Consider the following 19,829-nt stretch of genomic DNA (forward strand, 5'->3'; position numbering starts at 1 on the left):
ATCCTACACACTCAATTACACATATTAGCACTACATAAGGCCTATGCCGGACTAGTGGGTCACAACACTCAAAATGTGTTAAAAAACACTTCTTTTACTAATATTTAATTTTAAGTTCTAAATACCAGAAACGTAATATAAAAGACTAAAGTGGCTATAAAACAAGCCCCTTAAATGCGTAAATGACCTGAATTAATTACTACATTTGACAGCAGGTCAATGTATAACTCAATTAAAGGGCACTTACATCAAAAGTGACAACACAAAACATATTTCCCCAAAATTATTTTTCACTCATGATCTTGAGAAGAAATGTGACATAAAAATTCAACAAATTCGTACTAGAGATAATTTGACAAATTTTTTACCAAGGCATTACCAACCACAATGTTTGAATGACAATTTAAAGATTTAATATGATGTTGCCATTAGGGGAGGCTAAAACATATTGTACTCTTTTCCTTTAACTAATGTTTTGTCACACTAGGATTTCCTAGTAAAGGTTTTTAACGAGGTAGTTATTATAAAAGATTGTGCACTCATTTTCCTTCATTAAATTTTTATCACACGTGTATTTTTTCCTAATAAGGTTTTAACAATGCACATTTTTGTTGATAGATATCTAAAATGGAGTGTTGTAAATCCATTGATAAATGGATGTCTATACAAGTCTTGCCTCGCCCAAAGATTTATTCTCTCGCATCCCTTAAAGAATTTATAGGGTGCCATAATATCTTTTTATTTATGCTTTTAACCTTTGGTGATTAACATCCTATAAATAAAGGGCATGTATAAACTTATTGTCTTCCAAGTAGAAAATTGAATTATCCTTTCATTTTTGTTCACTCTTCTCATATATTCTTACAATAATTTTCTTAGTTTCATAATAATATATAAATATTCATATAAAAATAAATTTTGCAATAATTCATGAATTGTTATCCAAGTTTAGGAATTAATTTAAGATTAAATCAAATTAATTTAAAAAAAATTACTATAACAAATACAATAAAAAATATAAATACATGTTTGAGCAATTATAACATAAAATCAAATTTAAATGCTCAAATACCTAGCCTCTAACTTAACCAACCATTCCTTAAATCAAACTAAACTTAGATAAAAATCATTAAAAAATTTTGATCACTTTTAAATTCAAATATATTTTATTCAAATAACTTAGGCAAACAAAAACAATTACTTCTTGTTATTCAAATATGTTCCTACAAATACCTTTAAGTTAGTACCGGAATAGAAATTTTTTTTTGAAGGAATCAACATTAAATTATATATTTTTATAATAATAAAAATACAATTTTATTGTTTTAAGAAAATTAAAGTATAAATTTATCATTGTCAATTTAAATTTTTATTAACTATAAAAGAATTAAATATATATTTTTTTATTTTAGGAGAATAAGAACCCTGCAAGCCTCCTCGCTCAGCCATTGCTTTAAGCCTGATGGTTGTCACATCATCTCAGATTATCAACATTGCTTATGAAAGGCCAACTTATACTGCGAATTTGGAGCTTAAAATTTAGGTTGAAAGCTGGTTGTGAGTCAATCTATCCTTATCTATTTATATCATTTATTGCTACAATATTAAATATTATACATGAAGAAACTTTGGAAAGAAGATTTGGATTAATTTAATTAGCACTGTCACAAATTTTTATAAGTTACAAGTGGCATAATGTTTTGTTAGTATAATTAGAGTTACAGCTTAACCGGATCTTTTTATATAATATTATGAGTAAAAAAGTAAAATAATTTAAATTCATCAAATCAAGATAATTTAATGGGATTTATCATCAAACATTTTTGCAATATATGCTGTTTGTTATTCTGATCACTTTAATATTGTTAGATGCAATTACATGTTTGAATTTTAAAAATAATATTATCAGAAAAGTAATTATAAACTTTAAACATGAATCATAAAACGAACATACAATATGTTAAAAAATTCTAGTTATATCGAATGTATTTTTTTTAAAAAAAAATTTAAATAAAAATTAAAGAGAGGGAAGTCGAAATAGAATTAAATTAAAATGGAATAAGGAATTGAAGTTGAAATTGTTTGTAACAGTTTAAAAAAAGAGAAATATGGGTAACCCGATTCTTAATTAATTGTAATTCTAAGGTTAAGTTAAAAAGCTGTAGTTGGAAATCATTTTAAATTAAAATTATATTAAGTTGTTGGGTTTATGATTCGAATTAATTTTGCTGATTTCATTATACAAATAATAATGTAAACGTGATATCTACCTACCACACACAAAAAAAAAAAAAAAAAAACTAGACAGAGACAGACACTTGTTGTATGTCATTGATGCCTCCCCTGGAACGAAGTTTTCTTCCACTCGCTAAACTACTAATCTCTAAGCACTTTTTCACTCTCTTCTCCTAAATTGAATGATTTAGGTGTTTATCTTCTTTCAAACCTTTTTTTTTTTCTTTAGCGTCATTTTTATTTTTTGGGGTTTTGAAACATTTGGCTTTTATTTGTTTTATTGTGACCATTTTACTCAACCTTATTAATGGGAGCGATCAAAAATAAAAATAAAAACAACCAAATTTTAAAATAATTAACAAGTAGTTTACCAAAAATAAAATAATTTCAAAAAAAAAATCTTTACGTTCATGCTATTTTATTGCTTTTATATGATCATATTTAGCATAAATATCATTTCACAATTTCTAACTTGTTAATAAAAAAATTAAAATTAACAAAGGTTAATCCACAGCCAACAACAACAATGAAAAATGGATCGAGTAAGAATAACCCTTAAAATATTTCATTAACAATATAAAAGAAAATGATTGAGCAATCTTTCACAATACGCCAATATAAGGTTCACCGCAAATATCAATTTGTCAATTTTCATGTCTCGTATATAAATGAAATTTCACACTTTACAATTAGCTCAAGTAACACAAGATTGAAAAACATCTAGACACACAGGTGTCCAACCGAACACTAAACAATCGAAAAAAAATGGTGCAAGTGCCAACAATGACAATAATTCATTGTGTGATAAATATGACTTAATCAATGTTTTGTTGGAAAAAATTATAATTTATGGGAAGTTTGAGGCTTATTCTCAAAAAGTAATAGTGGAGAGTTGAATAATAAAATTACGGTTTCATATTCTACTCTATGAGACCTTTATAACGGTATATCATATGCTCAAAATGATTGAGTGATGAATGAAAAATTGATGCTCAAAGTAAGCTACTTGGAAATATTTGTTGAGGAAAAGAAAATCTTAGATCCCACATTGGTTCAATACCAAGTGTGGGATGCGTATATATATGAGAACCCACTTGAAAAGTGATTGAATGACTAACTTTGGAACTTTGCCTTGTGCATAGGTGTAACACCCCTAACTCGTATTCGTTGTCGGACTAAGGTTATGAGACATTACTGGACATATCGGAACATTTAATAATCAATTCATACATCATAGTATCATAGTCAAACATCATTTCAAAGCCCTTTTCTTAGGTCATCAAGACCTTCGGCATTAGACACGCCCGTATGTCTAAGCCGTCGCTAAATAGGGCATACGTACTGACTTGTACCACACGGCCAAAGACATGCCCGTGTGCCTTGGCAGTGGTTGAAACTGACTTGGGTCACGCGGCTGGTCACATGCCATGTGCCAAGGCTGTGTGCCTCACACGGCCACCAGACACGCCCGTGTGTCTAGGCCGTGCTCGAGACTAACTTTAAATTGTAGGACTACCCTAGGGGACACACAGCCATGTAACATAACCGTGTGTCTCACACGGCTGAGACACACGCCCGTGTCTCTGCCCATGTGGACAAAAATAGGGCATTTGCAAGGCCAATTTGCCACCCTAAATTCATGCACATATAGCAACCAATTTGAAACCATTACATCCCATAAATAAGCAGCCAAACATACCAAATCATATACATAATATGCCATCTATACACAACCATTTCAATTACCCAATTCTATAACCAAAACCTACTAAATCATTATGCCAAAATCAATAAACTTGCATAACATCTATATGCATTCTATCATCACATTTTTACCTATTTCATGCCACATAACTTACCATTTCAACATCACATAAACAAGTCACACATAAGGCATCATATACATCACATTATATCACTTATCAAGCACATTACATAAGCCAACTTATATAGCTAAAAACATAACAACATTTCCAACCAAAAATAAGCCAAATCTCATGGCTATAATCTTAACACAAAACATATCATTTACTCACTAGCCTATACATGCCATACATTAATATTTACAACTTCAAAAGTACCAAAATATCGTTCGATAGTGTGACGATGATCCTTAACGATCCCCGAGCTCACGGTAGCTTCGATAATCTATAAAACAATTGAAAAACACACAAAGTAAGCTTTTCAAAGCTTAGTAAGCCATATATAAATAAACTTATCACATAACAATTATAGACCAATTTATTTATATGAATCATGGTAAAACACAATTACAAGATCACATTTCTCATATAGTTCATTTGTTTCATAATCACTTACTTATAAACACATCACATTTTCATATAGTTCACATCTCAAATGATTCATTTTTACCTCTCATTGCCAAATTTCATTTCCCTTGCGTACGTACCTGAATCGGATATACATTCACTTGATCACTTATTTATCAATAATGCTCGTTGAACCGTTCGAAAACAATAAGGATACTCGGATAGCTCAGAAAGCTCGTACAATGCCAACGTCCTAGACATGGTCTTACATGTAATCAAATATCGATGCCATTGTCCCAGACAAGGTTTTACACGAAATCATATACGATGCCAATGTCCCAGACATGGTCTTACACGCAAATCACAAGTCGATGCCAATGTCCTAGACGTGGTCTTACACAATATCACACCTCGAAATCCTATGTCATGACATATGTATCCTATACTATTCCTATGTTTCGTACGGGGCTTTCGGATGTCATAACTTTGTCGATACTTTTTCGGATTCAATTATTCAACTCTCATAGCATTTCAATACATTTTCACAACAATCAAACATATATTATTCAATTGAAATACGTTTATTTGCATATAAACTTACCTCGAAAATGAGAATGGCTAAACGAGTCGATTATTCTACAACCTTCGACTTTGCCCGATCTAATTCTGATTTCTTTCGTTCTTGATCTATATAAATTCAGATTTCACTAATTTAATCACACATTTATTCATTTCAATCCACAAACACATAATTAAGGCATTTTACAATTTAGCCCCTAAAATTTCACATTTTGACATTTTAGTCTCTATTTCATAAAATCACAAAATACACATAATTTCACATTTCTCATGCTTAGCCGAATTTTCATATAGTCTCTAGCAACCCATAACTTTCACTTAATTCACATTTTAACCCTTCAATTTCTCATTTTCACAAATTAGCCCATAATAATCAAATTCATCAAAAATCCCAATACAAAACATATTAACCCAACACCAAACTTTCATATTTCATCAATTAACATCACAAAGCTCATAAATTCAACTATAACATCTTTCAAAATCATAATCAATTTCATGAATTAGGGCATGGGCTTGATAGAACACAAAACAACAATCACAAAAACGTAGAATCATTAAAAATCGAGCTCAAAACACTTACCAATTGAGCCTTGTAAATACTGAACCCTAAGTGCTCTCCAAAACTTTATTTTCTTTGCCTATTTGGTTATGGAATGAAAAAGATGAACATACTTTTAACTTTGGTTTTATTAAATTATGTTTTATTTAACTAATTACCAAAATGTCCTTATTAATAACATTTAAAAATCTCATAATGGATGGCTATTCATGTCAATATCCATTATCCATGGTCCATTCATAACATAAGGACTTCTCATTTAATAAGCCATGACAATTAGGCACTTTTAACATATAGCATGCTACTTTTGTATTTTACGCGATTAAGTCCTTTTATAAAATCGAGCACACAAATGATAAAATTTTCACACGAAACTTTCACACATTAATTCGCATACTGTAAACACCAAAAATAATATTACAATATTTTTTGACTCGGATTTGTTGTCCCAAAACTAATATTTTGACTAGGGTCTAAACCGTGCTGTTACAATAGGGGGTGCAGCTCTAAACCTGTAAGGGTTGGGGCGCACTTGTATGATGTGGCGACGTGAAACGTCTGGACCGGTTGGGCTCAAAATTAGCTTATGGATATTTTAACAGACATAAAAAATCTGTTTTAAAAGGACATTTATCTTATTTTATTTTATTTCAATAAATTTGACTTAATTTTAATCAAATTGATTTATTGGCTCCTTTAATGGAAGAGTTTGTGGAAATTTTTAAAATTCCACCATACTGAATGCCTATAAAAGGCTACGAATTCTGAAGAATTTTTATAGACTCATAGTCTCTCACACTGAATTTATTTTGCTCTCAAAATTCTTCTTTTCCTCTCTATGTTTTCCAATGTTTTGCTGATAGAAAAATACAACGTTTGTTCGTTGATCACTGTAGAGATGTTACTGCTTTGATCATTGTATTATTGTATCCTAGGAGACAGTCAACTAACATTTCTCCAAGTACCATAGAAGCGGCCAAAATTTGTCTTAAGGAAACTGTGTTAAACAGGCATCAAAGTATAGTAAATCTCTACTCTTCTTTTCGATTTCAACTTTTTGTTACGGTATTTATTGGTTTACATATTTGACAATTTAAATTTTAATTATTTTATTTATATTTTATTTTATATATAAATCTTTGTTATTTATATTTAAACATTTTGTTCGCTAATGTGTTTTGTCCAACAACCTTAAGACATAATTTAGTATTTTGCAATTATTTAATCTGAGACGAATGAGACACCAAGGAGAAAAAATTAAAATAAAATTTTAAATTAAATAAAATCTGTTTCGGGATTTATTCCTGTCGTTCAACAGATTTTATTCTTTATTTTATTTTTATTTCCAAACGAATATTAAAATTAAATAAAATTTGTTTCAGGATTTATTCCTATCGTTTAACATATTTATTCGATTTTGTTTCCAAATTAAAAGTGAATAAAATCTATTTCGGGATTTATTCCCACCGTTCAACGGATTTTATTCCATTTTTATTTTATTTCCAAACGAGAATTAAAGTTAAATAAAATCTGTTTCGGGATTTATTCCCACCATTCAACAAACTTTATTCCATTTTTATTTGATTTCCAAATGAGAACTAAATAAAATCTGTTTCGGGATTTATTCTTATCGTTCAACATATTTTATTCTATTTTTTAGTTTGTTGCCAAAACGAGAAATTAAAATTAAATAAAATCTATTTCAGGATTTATTCCCGTCATTTAATAAGATTTTATTTAATTTTATTTTGTTTTCAAATTAGAATTAAAATTAAATAAAATCTGTTTCGGGATTTATTCCCACCGTTTAACAGATTCTATTTTGATTTAATACATAATTTTGTTTCGGGATTTAATCTTACCGTTTAACAAAATTGATTTTGATTTTGTTTCAGAATTTTAATTCTGTCATTTAACAAATCAAAGGGATTTTTTTTTGTTTATGATGGCCTTAATTGTAGCTTTAAATTGTGAATTAAGAAGAAATTTATCAACGATGAATTAAAAAGACAATATGAGAATGCATGTCTAGGATTGGTTCTTTGAAAGACTTGGTATTTAAGCGTGCCGAGTGCACCACCTCTCTTTTAGGGTTAACTACCTGGTGCATTATTTTATTGTATTTTTTATTAGACTGTATAACTTTTGTTTCGGGTTTTATTAGATTCTTACTGTTTAAAAAAGTTGATAATTTTTTCTAATTTTTTTTTTGTTTTTTAACAGAAAATGAAACTCCTACCAATTCAATCAATTCACAATTTGAAGCTTTGGTTCAAACGCAATCTTCGATCCAAAATTCAATATTGTTGGCGGTGGCTGTTACAAGCCATAATGAGAAATCTGCAAAACTCTCAAGACAAAATTTCAAGACAACAGAAAAGACTTTTTTATTTAACCATGTTGAGCTTGGCCAAATTTTTGAAAGATGACCCTCCTACTGTTAAAGAGGGCGAGGTAGATGGAGTTACCGATTTCACTGCTGTTGAAGATTAGAAACATTCTGATTTCTTGTGCCAAAACTACATCATGAATGGATTGTCGGATGCACTGTACAAAGTGTATAGTGTTAAGAAAATAACTAAGGAATTATGGACATCATTGGACCATAAAATATAAAGCTGAAGATGTTGGAACTAAAAAGTTTTTAGTTGCTAAATTCTTGAATTTTGTAAAGATTGATTCTAAATTAGTGTGAATCAAGTGTAGGAACTTCAACTGATCATTCATGAAATTCTTTGTGAAGGGATGATTATAAGTGAATCCTTCCAAGTGGCAACCATTATTGAGAAGCTACCTCCTGCTTGGAATGACTTCAAGAATTACTTAAAGCACAAAAGAAAGGAAATGTTAGTGGAAGATTTAATTGTTAGACTTCAGATTGAAGAAGACAATAGAGATACGAAAAAAAGGCTCAACAAAGCAGCAAATAACAATGATGTTAGGGCAAACATCGTAGAAGTCAAGAAAGACTTCAAGAAGGGAAAATAACCTCAGAATGAGTCTAAATTGGGACCAAAAAGTGGCGTTTCCAAGAAGCAAAAATTTCAAGAAAAATGCACATCAGACTCTTTCTTAGATTTAGGCTGTATCAGAATGGGTGCTTGATTGCTGCTCATCGGTCTACATAAATGACGCATTCTTATGCAGTAATTTAGTCAAGGGAGCTGCGATAAGCTTGAACCCCTACACAAATCTCTAATAATACCTCACGAAACTGAGAAATCTTCAAACCTCAAAGGCATTCTTAAGTTGTTTCCACTTAAGAACAGCCTCAATCTTTTTTGGGTCCACACAGATACCTCGGCAGAAACTACGTGCCCTAGAAATGTAACTTCCCTCAACCAGAATTCATATTTGCTCAAATTAACATAGAGCTTCTTCTCTCGAAGAATCTGTAGAACTATTCTAATATGAGTCATCATGTTCAACCTCAGTATTAAAGTATACCAGAATATCATCGATGAAGACCATGACAAACTGATCTAGATACAATTGAAATACTCGATTCATGAAATCCATAAACGAAGCCAGAGCATTTGTAAAATAAAATGGCATAGCAAGGAACTCGTAATGAAGATAATGAGTCCTAAAGGCAGCCTTTTGCACACTAGATTCTTTGACCTTCAACTAATGGTACCCAGAACGAAGATCAATCTTAGAGAATACAGTCGCTCCTTGAAATTGATCGAACAAATCATCAATCCTTGGTAGTGGATACTTATTCTTTACTATTAACTTGTTCAGTTGTCAGTAATCCATACACATCCTTATAGTACTATCCTTTTTCTTGAAGAAGAGTACTAGTGCTTCTTACGGAGACACATTAAGTCTATTGAACCCTCTATCGAGAAGTTAATAAAGTTATACCTTTAGTTCTTTCAGCTCTTTCGTTGTCATATGGTAATGAGCGATGGACACTAGAGTTGTTTTTTGCAATACCTCTATTCTAAACTCGACTTTCCTATCTGATGGTAACCTCGACAATTCCTCATAAAAGATGTCTAGACTCTTTTTAACTATTTGAATGTCCACAACTGTAGAACCCACAACACTCATGTCATGCATATAGGCCAAATACGCCTCAAACACCTTTCGGACCAATTTTTCGTCTACAATAGCGGAGATTACACTAGATAAGTAATCTCAATGCTCACCAACCATCATAATTTTCACACTATCATTGGTTTTTAGAGTTAACCTCTTCCTCGCACAACCCAAACTGACTCGATGCTCTACAAGCCAGTCTATGCCCAAAATCAAATCAAATTTCCCAAACGATAACTCTATCAGATCACCCGAAAACAAAACCCCTTGAATCTCTAACGGACATCTTCTATACGCCTTACTGACTTGCACTAACTGACCCAATAGACTAATTACAGAAATCCCACTAGAAATATTCTCAGCAGGAATCCCCAAGTTACCAGAAACAGTACTAGCTACATATGAGTGCATGGAACCAATGTTAATCAATGCAAAATATATGTAAAAATGAATAGTAAATGTACCGATTATCACTTGGCCACATCCTTATCCTTGTGGTGCCTCGCCGCGTACACTAAAGTCGACTGTCTTACCTCTTTCTTATCAGCACCTTTTTTCGATTCCCTCTATCCTCAACCCAAATCATTAGCACCCCTAGGTTGACCACGGTCCCTAAGTGGCTACTGTACTACCCTCTGCGGCTGAGCTAGACCCCTAAACCAGAGCTTGTACTTGATTAAACCGGTACAAATAGTCCTTAATGCAGTGTTTCATAGACCCGCATCGAAGACTAGCTCCCAACCTCCTCTAACACTCGCTTGGATGGCGTCTACCATAGTCACCACAAATATAAATCCAAATAGTACCAATTTTCACCTCAACCTGTTGAGGCTTATCAAACCTAACCTATTTCTTAGGCTGCAAAGCTGAACTAAAATGACCCAAATCCTTCTTATTTTTATTCTGGCCTCTTTCCTACTCCCTCATCGTGCTCCACGCGCTTGAGTTCCTCGGTAATCTTATTCTTCTCTACTAATGTTTTGAAGACTCACTCCTGCTGCGGAGCTACTAACACTTTCAGATCATAACATAATCTGTCCTCAAAATAGACACTTTTATCGTAGTTGATAGCCACTAAACTTTGAGCGTACCTACTCAGCCTAAAAAAATCGACCTTGTATTTGGCCACAGATCTATCACTCTATTTCAGCCCGATAAACTCTAACCTACGAGCCTCAATGTACCTCGCCCCCACATACTTTTTCTGGAAGGCACTTTGGAAGAAAGCCCAGGTCACACACTTAGCTTGGGTGCCTCGGTCTACTGACTGCCACCAATAATATACTTTGTCGCGAAACAAAGATACCGCACCCTTTACTTTTTACTCTGGTGGCCTCTAATCAATACTCGACCATAATAAGGGTAATCCCAACGACACCTCTAAACAACTCAACCCCATTAGACCAGAGTCGGTCAGTTATTGACGCTCGGCCTCCAGATCCAGTTTGGATCCTAGCAACCCTCTACAATACCCTTAACAATACTTGGGATAGTACGTCATCACCTACACTTTGAGTCTGAGGTTCAGTCTCTATTGTAGGTGTTTCTACCGTCTCACTCGTCTCTAAATTGGGTATGCCGCCCAAAGAAAATGACTCAGCTCGTGCCCGTCTACGGAGTCTACCACGCCCTCGAGTACCACGTCCACGAGTTCCTCGAATACTCATTATGAATAATTATATACAATTCAAAATTTTAGGTATTAGCTTAGGTTTATTAAAAATCTTGTCTAAATTTTTATCAGAGTTATGTCAGTCACTTTTCTAAAGTAGAAGAGATCTACTCTACAGTCTTTACTTAAAGTACCTAAAGTACTTACTTAGATTGACGTCCGATGCTCGGATTCACTTTTTATAAATTCAGATATTAATAATTAATCAAAATTCTAAAGTTCAAATTAAAATGATTTTCAAAAAGAAAATTTTGAACCCAAAAATCACAACTCGAGTTTTAAACTTGGCTCTAATACCACCAAATGTAACATCCAAACCTGATTTTGAGGAATTACATAAGTTCATTTTAAAACCAGATTTTGAAAGAGAAACTGTGTAATATAACAATGTTAACTTTGATAGATCGTTTTTCAATTTTTAAGGAAAATACCAAATAAAACTATCTATTTTATTACAGAAAAATACTTGAGTGACCACTTTATTTTGTAGCAGAAATTTTCTAAGTTATAGAGTTTTCAAAATCTTGGTTTGATTTATAAAACAAATGATTTTGCAATTTAGAAATATAGCAGTGGTAAAATCCATTAAAGTAACTCAAAAACGGAGAATAAAGTCCCAAAATAAGTTATAGTAAAAAAATTCCATACAAAGACTTTTAAAACCATTTTATTTCAGAGAATCCAAAGCTTCCATACATCGTCCAGTCCTAGGTTTGCTGATCACCCGGAGGGATAAAAGAAAAAAGTGAGCTAACAACCTCAGTGTGTAACTTAGCCCAATCAAACAAAATAGAACATAATAGATACAGTCTTAGTAGCAAATACAAATATAGATACAAATATTTATGCAAATACAAATACTAATACAAACACGAATACAAATATAGATCCTACCCCTCATTCACTATACACTATCTTCATCTAACCCTATACACCAATTAGGGTGATTAAATACCCATCACACACACCAATAAGTGAGCATATGTCACTTTTCAAAATAGTGCAGTCAAGCTGCCAGAAATAATGCGATAAACCGCCAAAATCACTTACATGTGGTCAAGCCACTAGAACGAATATATGGTTAAAACCACCAGATATGACAGACCATTAAACTGCCACACTTCCTCTGTCACATCATTATCCCACCCCAATGCACATGCAATCACTAATCAGATGACATATGTATATATATATCATACATGCTATACATATTAGAACATACTATCATGTTTTCAGAATTTGTACTAACAGAAGCAGAATATTATATTTTATATTTTAATGACATACAACACACATTACGGAACCTACGAAGTGGTCAACCTCAAATCGTACTTCTAGTATGAACCTATCTAAATATTATAGAAAACGAACCCACACGGCCTAAAACATGCTCGTGTGGCCCACATGGCCAGTTTAAACCAGCTCGTATGGCTCACATAGCCTAGCATACAGCTATGTGATGTTAATAATGAATTTTTTAGCTTCACGTCGTTCGTTGTTTTTCGAGATTAATGTTACACACCTGAACATTTGTGAATAGCAACATAACAACACAATTCCAAACCCTAAAACAATATTCAAAGCAAAATAATTAATCATGATATGCTAATTCCAAACACTAATTTGACCACAACACTTAAAATATTCGATCTTTTACCCCAAATAAACAAACAGTTTCAAGAGCTTTCGAATCACAGGAAGACTACTTGTTATCGAAACTTCACCTAAACCAAGGATTTTAAATAATCAAAGTTGTGTCACATAAAATTGAAAACCATCTCCCATAAATGTGAAAATTACTCTTTCAACAAAATACGAATCTTAAAAAAGAATCCTTACCACCCACCAAAAAAGTTGTTCAAAAACAAATGCAGGCACCGATCCTCGCCAAGTCAGATTGAAAACAAAAGGGCAGCAAAGTGATAGAATAATGGTTGTTATGAAAAGATAATAGCATAAGCTTACAGGAGCAAAAATAGAGGGAAAAAAGGGAAAAGGAAAAGAAATAGAAACAACCAAGAGATAGAGAGAAAACTGAAAAGAAGGGAACGAGAAGAGAGAAAGCGGGAGAGGAACGTAAGAGAAAGTTTTTTCCTTTGGGATATTTTCAAAATTTTAAAAATAATAAAATTTGACTAAATCCTATTAACTAACCACCTATCAGATTTTCTAGAATTCTAATTCAACCCAATTTCTACCACATGGGCGGCACAGTGTAATGGAAACAAAAACTATATCCTACTTTGCACACATAATATTCAAACACAAGACCTCTATCATGATAGGATAAAGCTTTACCACTAAACTAATAAGGTCATTCTTATCAATAATTGAGCGAAAATAATCTATAAGCTAGATGTTCAAAGATAGGGGTTGAAACAAAAATAACAAAAATAAAGAAAAGAAATTCAAACCCAGAACCCCTCACGCATAAACACAACACTTAACCACATAACCAGATTAACTCACTCGATAAATTTTAACAATTCAAAAACTAAAATTTTGGGGTGTTATAGAAAATAAAAGCATTAGCGACTCTTTGGATTTTACTGAGTGGAAAGATTAATTCATTTTTTATGAAATAATTTATTTTAGAAAATATTTTATATTTCAAAAAATTTGGTAGAATCATTTTTCAAACTTTTGTGTAGTCAATTGACCTACAATCTTGTATGTTAGCTCGCCACTAAGAATAGCTACTTGTACATTAAATTATAATCTATGATAAACATGAGGTGTGGTTTAATGATTGCTCATCTCATCCCTCAATTATGTGGTAGGGGTTTCGATCTTTGTTGATGGAAATAGAGCATATTTTATGACCAATTGTTTAGTTCTTTGGAGAGCACATGCAACGAGAAGATTAATCACTGCTATTAATGATGAATATCTTAATTACAACAAAAAAATATTGTAGTCTATGATAATACACAATTCATATATAAAAACATTAATAAATAATAGATTATGTTATACTATATTAATCTGTATTTTATATATTAAACGTTTCAGCTAAATTTAGTTAAATTGATATGGTGTTGAATTATTAATTATATTAATCATCACAATATTTATATACACATAGTTTTTATAAAATTTATATACATTTAATTAAACATAAATAATACTAATAATGATTTTTTCTATAATTATATATTATAAATTCATGATATAATATAACATAATTACAATATATGGTATATTATAATATACTCAATATAGTATTAAATAATATAATAATATAAATTATAATATCAATGTATTATTTATTATACTAATATATTACTAGATATGTATATAACTAGTAATACATAAAATGTTATTAAAATTTTCATATTATATAATAAAATATATTATGCTATAATATTATATCATATAAGACTTAATATTTAATACATTGATAATGTATCTTTTTTATTTCATAAACAATCTTTAAAAATTTAACATGTGCCTCTTTCTACAAATATTTATTTTTTAAATATTTTACTATATGAGTATTTATCAACCCGGCTGTACTTGTATTTTTTTTAATATTTAAGCTAAACTCGACCCACTTTCGTGAGCAACGTGACGCTAATATCTTCCAACATTTTTGTCATAAATTATGCTCACACTCTTTGAACGTCATTAGCATAGTTAAAATATGTTTAGAAGTTAAAAAAAACTTTTTCTAATCTTTACTTGACTTTTTAAGTTTGTTTCACCATCTAAAATATATTTATTAGTTAAAAGAATTAGTTGAAATATATGGACAGATGCGAAGGAACGTGGTACAATCCTTATTGTATATTGATAAAAGTTTGATGAAGCGGTAAGTGAGAACCAACAGAAATGTGGAGGATAGGATGGAGAGGTAGAAGAGTGGAGGCTAGAATTAGATGGATGTACCAAAGTCACGTGCCACCCAGTCTTAACAACTAGCCAGGTAGACTTGGCTCTGCTCAACCACGTGACTCTCAACTACCCTCTCCCAAGCTCCTATATCTTATTTATAGGACCAAACTCTGGCCTGTCAACAACACCTTCTGTTCTTTTTTACCATTCATAGCATAGCAGCTTAGTCCAACTCCACACCCACCACCATTGGCTGTTTGTAATCATCCGAAAAAGAATGGTGACCGTGGAAGAAGTTCGTAAGGCTCAACGTGCCCAAGGCCCTGCCACCGTGTTGGCCATCGGCACATCAACCCCGCCTAATTGTGTTGATCAGAGCACATACCCTGACTACTATTTCCGTATCACAAATAGTGAGCACAAAACCGAGTTGAAAGAGAAGTTCAAGCGCATGTGTAAGTTTTTTACTTTGATCTAAAAGCTAAATTACCTTATATACAAACTTAATGTGATTTTGTGTTTCATACATGATTCGGCTATGAAAATAAAAGAGGAGAAAGATAGATGTGCATGGTTCATATCATTTTCATGCAAATGCTTTAACGGAAAAAAAGTTAGCTACGTATACAGTATGACTTGAAAATAGATTAAAGTTCTTTTCTGGTTCCAAAAATACTAGATTGAAGTTTGTTAGGTTCATTTCTTGTAAAGCACATTTATTCAAATCATATAACTCCACAGACTTAATTTGTCTCACGTTTTCTATCAATAGATTAAGGATTTGATTACAAGTTTGAAATTTATACAAGTGAATTAATAAGTTTTTCTTTTTTTTTTTACCAAATATTAGTAAGTTGTTAGATGTTCTAGCTTATAATTTTTTTTTATTTTTTTACAATACTATATATTTATTATTTTTATGATTTCAAATATTATATAGTTGATTGAGTCTTAGTTTGATTGGCATTGACATTGTTACCAATACAAAAAACGTAGATTCGAGCGCATTAAAATACGTTTATCCTCATATTTAAATATTGGAAAGGATTATGGATAGTTTCAAGTATTATATAAATATTAATTTTTTGGACGAATAATAAATGTTAATTTGAAATTATTTTTCTTTTATATTTTATATTATAGTATTTTTATGAAATTTCTATAATTTTTAAAAATAATTTTATCATTTCAATTATAAATTTTTAAATGTTTTTTTCATAAATGTACTTTTAAATAAATTTTTTTTTCAAATTATAAATCTGCATTGCATTCTTTCTGCCCATGACCCACCTAAAAGTTTCTTACGATTGAAGCTTTTATGAGACAGAGAATGACAATATGTATTATATAATATTATAAACTGAATTAGCAATGGATTTTGAAGGGGGAGACCTAGACTGATGTTTTCCCTATCTAGTGAAGTTGGATAAAAAAATCAGTTAAAACACTCTTATATGCTAAGTTGGGAGAATTAAAAGTAAGTTTATTGTGTTTGATTATTTAGGTGAAAAATCGATGATCAAGAAGCGATACATGTACCTTACAGAAGAGATTTTGAAAGAGAATCCCAATGTATGTGAATACATGGCTCCTTCACTGGACGCTAGGCAAGATATGGTGGTAGTTGAGGTGCCAAAGCTAGGCAAAGAAGCAGCCACCAAGGCCATTAAGGAGTGGGGCCAGCCCAAGTCCAAGATCACCCACCTTGTCTTTTGCACCACTAGCGGTGTGGACATGCCTGGGGCTGACTACCAGCTCACCAAGCTTTTAGGCCTCCGCCCCTCCGTTAAGCGCCTCATGATGTACCAACAAGGTTGCTTCGCAGGGGGGACGGTGCTCCGAGTGGCTAAGGACTTAGCTGAGAACAACAAAGGTGCTCGTGTACTTGTTGTGTGCTCGGAGATTACTGCTGTTACCTTTCGTGGACCTAGTGACACTCACCTAGACAGTCTTGTGGGCCAAGCATTGTTTGGTGATGGTGCCGCAGCTGTTATAATCGGGGCAGACCCCGTGCCCGAAATCGAGAAGCCCATGTTTGAACTAGTCTCAGCAGCCCAAACGATCTTGCCAGATAGTGATGGTGCGATTGATGGTCACCTTCGTGAAGTTGGTCTTACATTTCACCTTCTTAAGGATGTTCCGGGGCTTATTTCGAAGAATATAGAAAAGAGCCTGGTAGAAGCATTTCAACCATTGGGCATATCCGATTGGAACTCCCTTTTTTGGATTGCTCATCCTGGTGGTCCAGCAATATTAGATCAAGTAGAAGCCAAATTAGCACTGAAGCCAGAGAAGCTACGAGCCACAAGGCACGTTCTTTCAGAGTATGGTAACATGTCAAGTGCTTGTGTTCTATTTATTTTGGATGAGATGAGGAAGAAATCAAGGGAAGATGGGCTTCAGACCACAGGAGAAGGATTGGAGTGGGGAGTGCTCTTTGGGTTTGGACCTGGCCTCACTGTTGAGACTGTTGTGCTCCATAGTGTTGCTGCTTAAAGTTAAACAAACATGCCTTTTAAGTAATTGGTCGTGCTCCACTTGGCTTGCAGTTTTATCTTCTTCTTTTTTCCTTTTTTAGAATCCTATGAATTTGTGTGTTTATTGTTAAAGACTAGAAGCCTTTGATGGTGTGGGCGGGAAGCTTAACGCCTATTCAGTTCATGTATCAACTTATATTAAATTTATGGCAATAATAAGTTACTTTGCAAACTATTCTACCAAAAACAAACTTCTGTTAATCTCTCTATATATGGATCCTTATGCTAACAGTTGTATTATTTTCCCATAAAATGTTTTTTAATTATTTCTTTTACACGTGAATTGTTATTCCTACTGAGTCTACTCCTTTGTTTGCATAAGCTACAAAATAAGGAAGCCAACTAAATGCTACAGTTGTCCTAAATTTTGGGTGGGCTATATTTATTGTTTTGAGGTAAAAACTCAAACTTGCTATAAAATATAAAAAATAGTAAGTAACATAATTAAAAAATAGGATAACAAAAGAAAAGTATGTATTCATCAATAGAAATATTTATAATACTTCTTTAAAGTTAATATTTATGTATATAAGAAATATAAATAATATAAAATTTATTCTTAAAGGATATTAGTGTCTTAAAGTGCATCAAACTTTTTATTCTAATGGACATCCACTTTATAATAATAAAATATTCATCACACTCTCTCTTGGGGAGAGTGTCTATTAATAGATAATATGTGACGTGAGTCTCAAGGGGATCATAAGGTGATCATAAATTAGTTTGTCAATTCAAGGGGAGAGGGCCAAACAAAAAGAGGAATACGATTGAGCTATCACCTTTTGTGCACTGTTATTGGTGTAGTTGAAAATATCACGAGGCTTTCCAATGTCCAATTAAATATTCAAATAGAGGGAATACGATTGAGATATAACCTTTTGTGCAAAGTTATTGGTGTAGTTCAAAAGATCATAAGGGTTTCCAATGTCCAATTAAATATCCAACTAGAGAAGAAAGTAAATATGACTTTGTACCTTTTGTTGACTCATACTCTAGTGGAAAATAGATTTGTGATGGCAAACTTTGTGAACTGGAAAAAGATAATGGTGATGATTTTTTAATTTGAATCTATTAAGTTAGATGAGATAGAAACATCATGTTCTCTTACTAAGAGTATTGTATTGAATTGAATATCCATAATTCTTGTAAGGGGGATATAGGAAGTAAGGAAGAAAAAATTGAAAAGATAGAGAGAAAAAAGATCTTAAGTGATAAAAGTCTACTTGATGGTCCACTTTTGGTGAGTAACAATACATATGAGGTAAAATTGGAGAGTTCTCAAGTGGGAAAAGAAAATGAAAAACAACAAAATATTCATGCAAAAGTGAGGAATGGTTATGTTTTAACTAACCATAACTCAAATTTATCTAGTGGTTTTTCCTTGTTACATGATTTTAAGGATCCATTGGCGGACTTCCAATTACATTACTCTAACATCGATTGACACTTTTACTTGTCGGAGAGAGGTAAGTTGAATATTAATAATTCTCCACAAGTGCTACAAGGTAAGAAAGGTAAGGAAACGTTAGAAATTGATTCAAGAAGACATACAATAAATGTTTTTGATAAGTGTGCTATTGATTTTGTTTTTGCTTATAACATGCTTTCTTGTTGGTCAAATTTCATTAAACCTTGGTCTGAAAGTTCAATTAATTTTATGGGTTTATCTAGATTTGTAAAGGTTAGAAATAGTAATTATGTTGCACTAGATAGGTTTACTAAAACATTTTATATATTTTCTCTTGCAACAAAATTTTCTATCTTGACCTTTAACGATGAATTTTTACACAATCTTAACATTCTTGATTTTTATAATTATGTGAAATTCTTGACTCATCGTTGGAAATTCTTATGGATGACCATGTATATTCAAAGAAAGTTACAAGTTATTTTTTATTTGAACACTCATGTGCCTAATATTTCTTTATTCAGTGTTGATGGTTTGTGTTTGAAGGAGAGATACTTGATCCACTCTAATTTGGGAGATCAAAATCATTTTGTAACACCGCTTACCCGTATCCAAGGCTGGAACAGGGTACGAGGCATTACCAGACTTAACCATACACATAGATGAAAATCGGGCCATAAAATTTCAT

The 19,829-nt window shown here is 32.1% G+C and overlaps 1 protein-coding gene across 1 annotated transcript; it reads left to right on the forward strand.

Moving 5' to 3' along the window:
* The first annotated feature begins 15,382 nt into the window (after nt 1-15,382).
* LOC107897842 (chalcone synthase 1-like) lies at nt 15,383-17,979 on the forward strand. The gene is made up of 2 exons (NM_001326851.2): nt 15,383-15,651; nt 16,701-17,979. Exons 1-2 carry the CDS (start codon nt 15,474-15,476, stop codon nt 17,690-17,692), a joined length of 1,170 nt encoding a protein of 389 aa, NP_001313780.1. The 5' UTR covers nt 15,383-15,473; the 3' UTR covers nt 17,693-17,979.
* The last annotated feature ends 1,850 nt before the right edge of the window (nt 17,980-19,829 follow it).

Source organism: Gossypium hirsutum, chromosome A10, assembly GCF_007990345.1.
Source record: "Gossypium hirsutum isolate 1008001.06 chromosome A10, Gossypium_hirsutum_v2.1, whole genome shotgun sequence".
Lineage (NCBI taxonomy): Eukaryota > Viridiplantae > Streptophyta > Magnoliopsida > Malvales > Malvaceae > Gossypium > Gossypium hirsutum.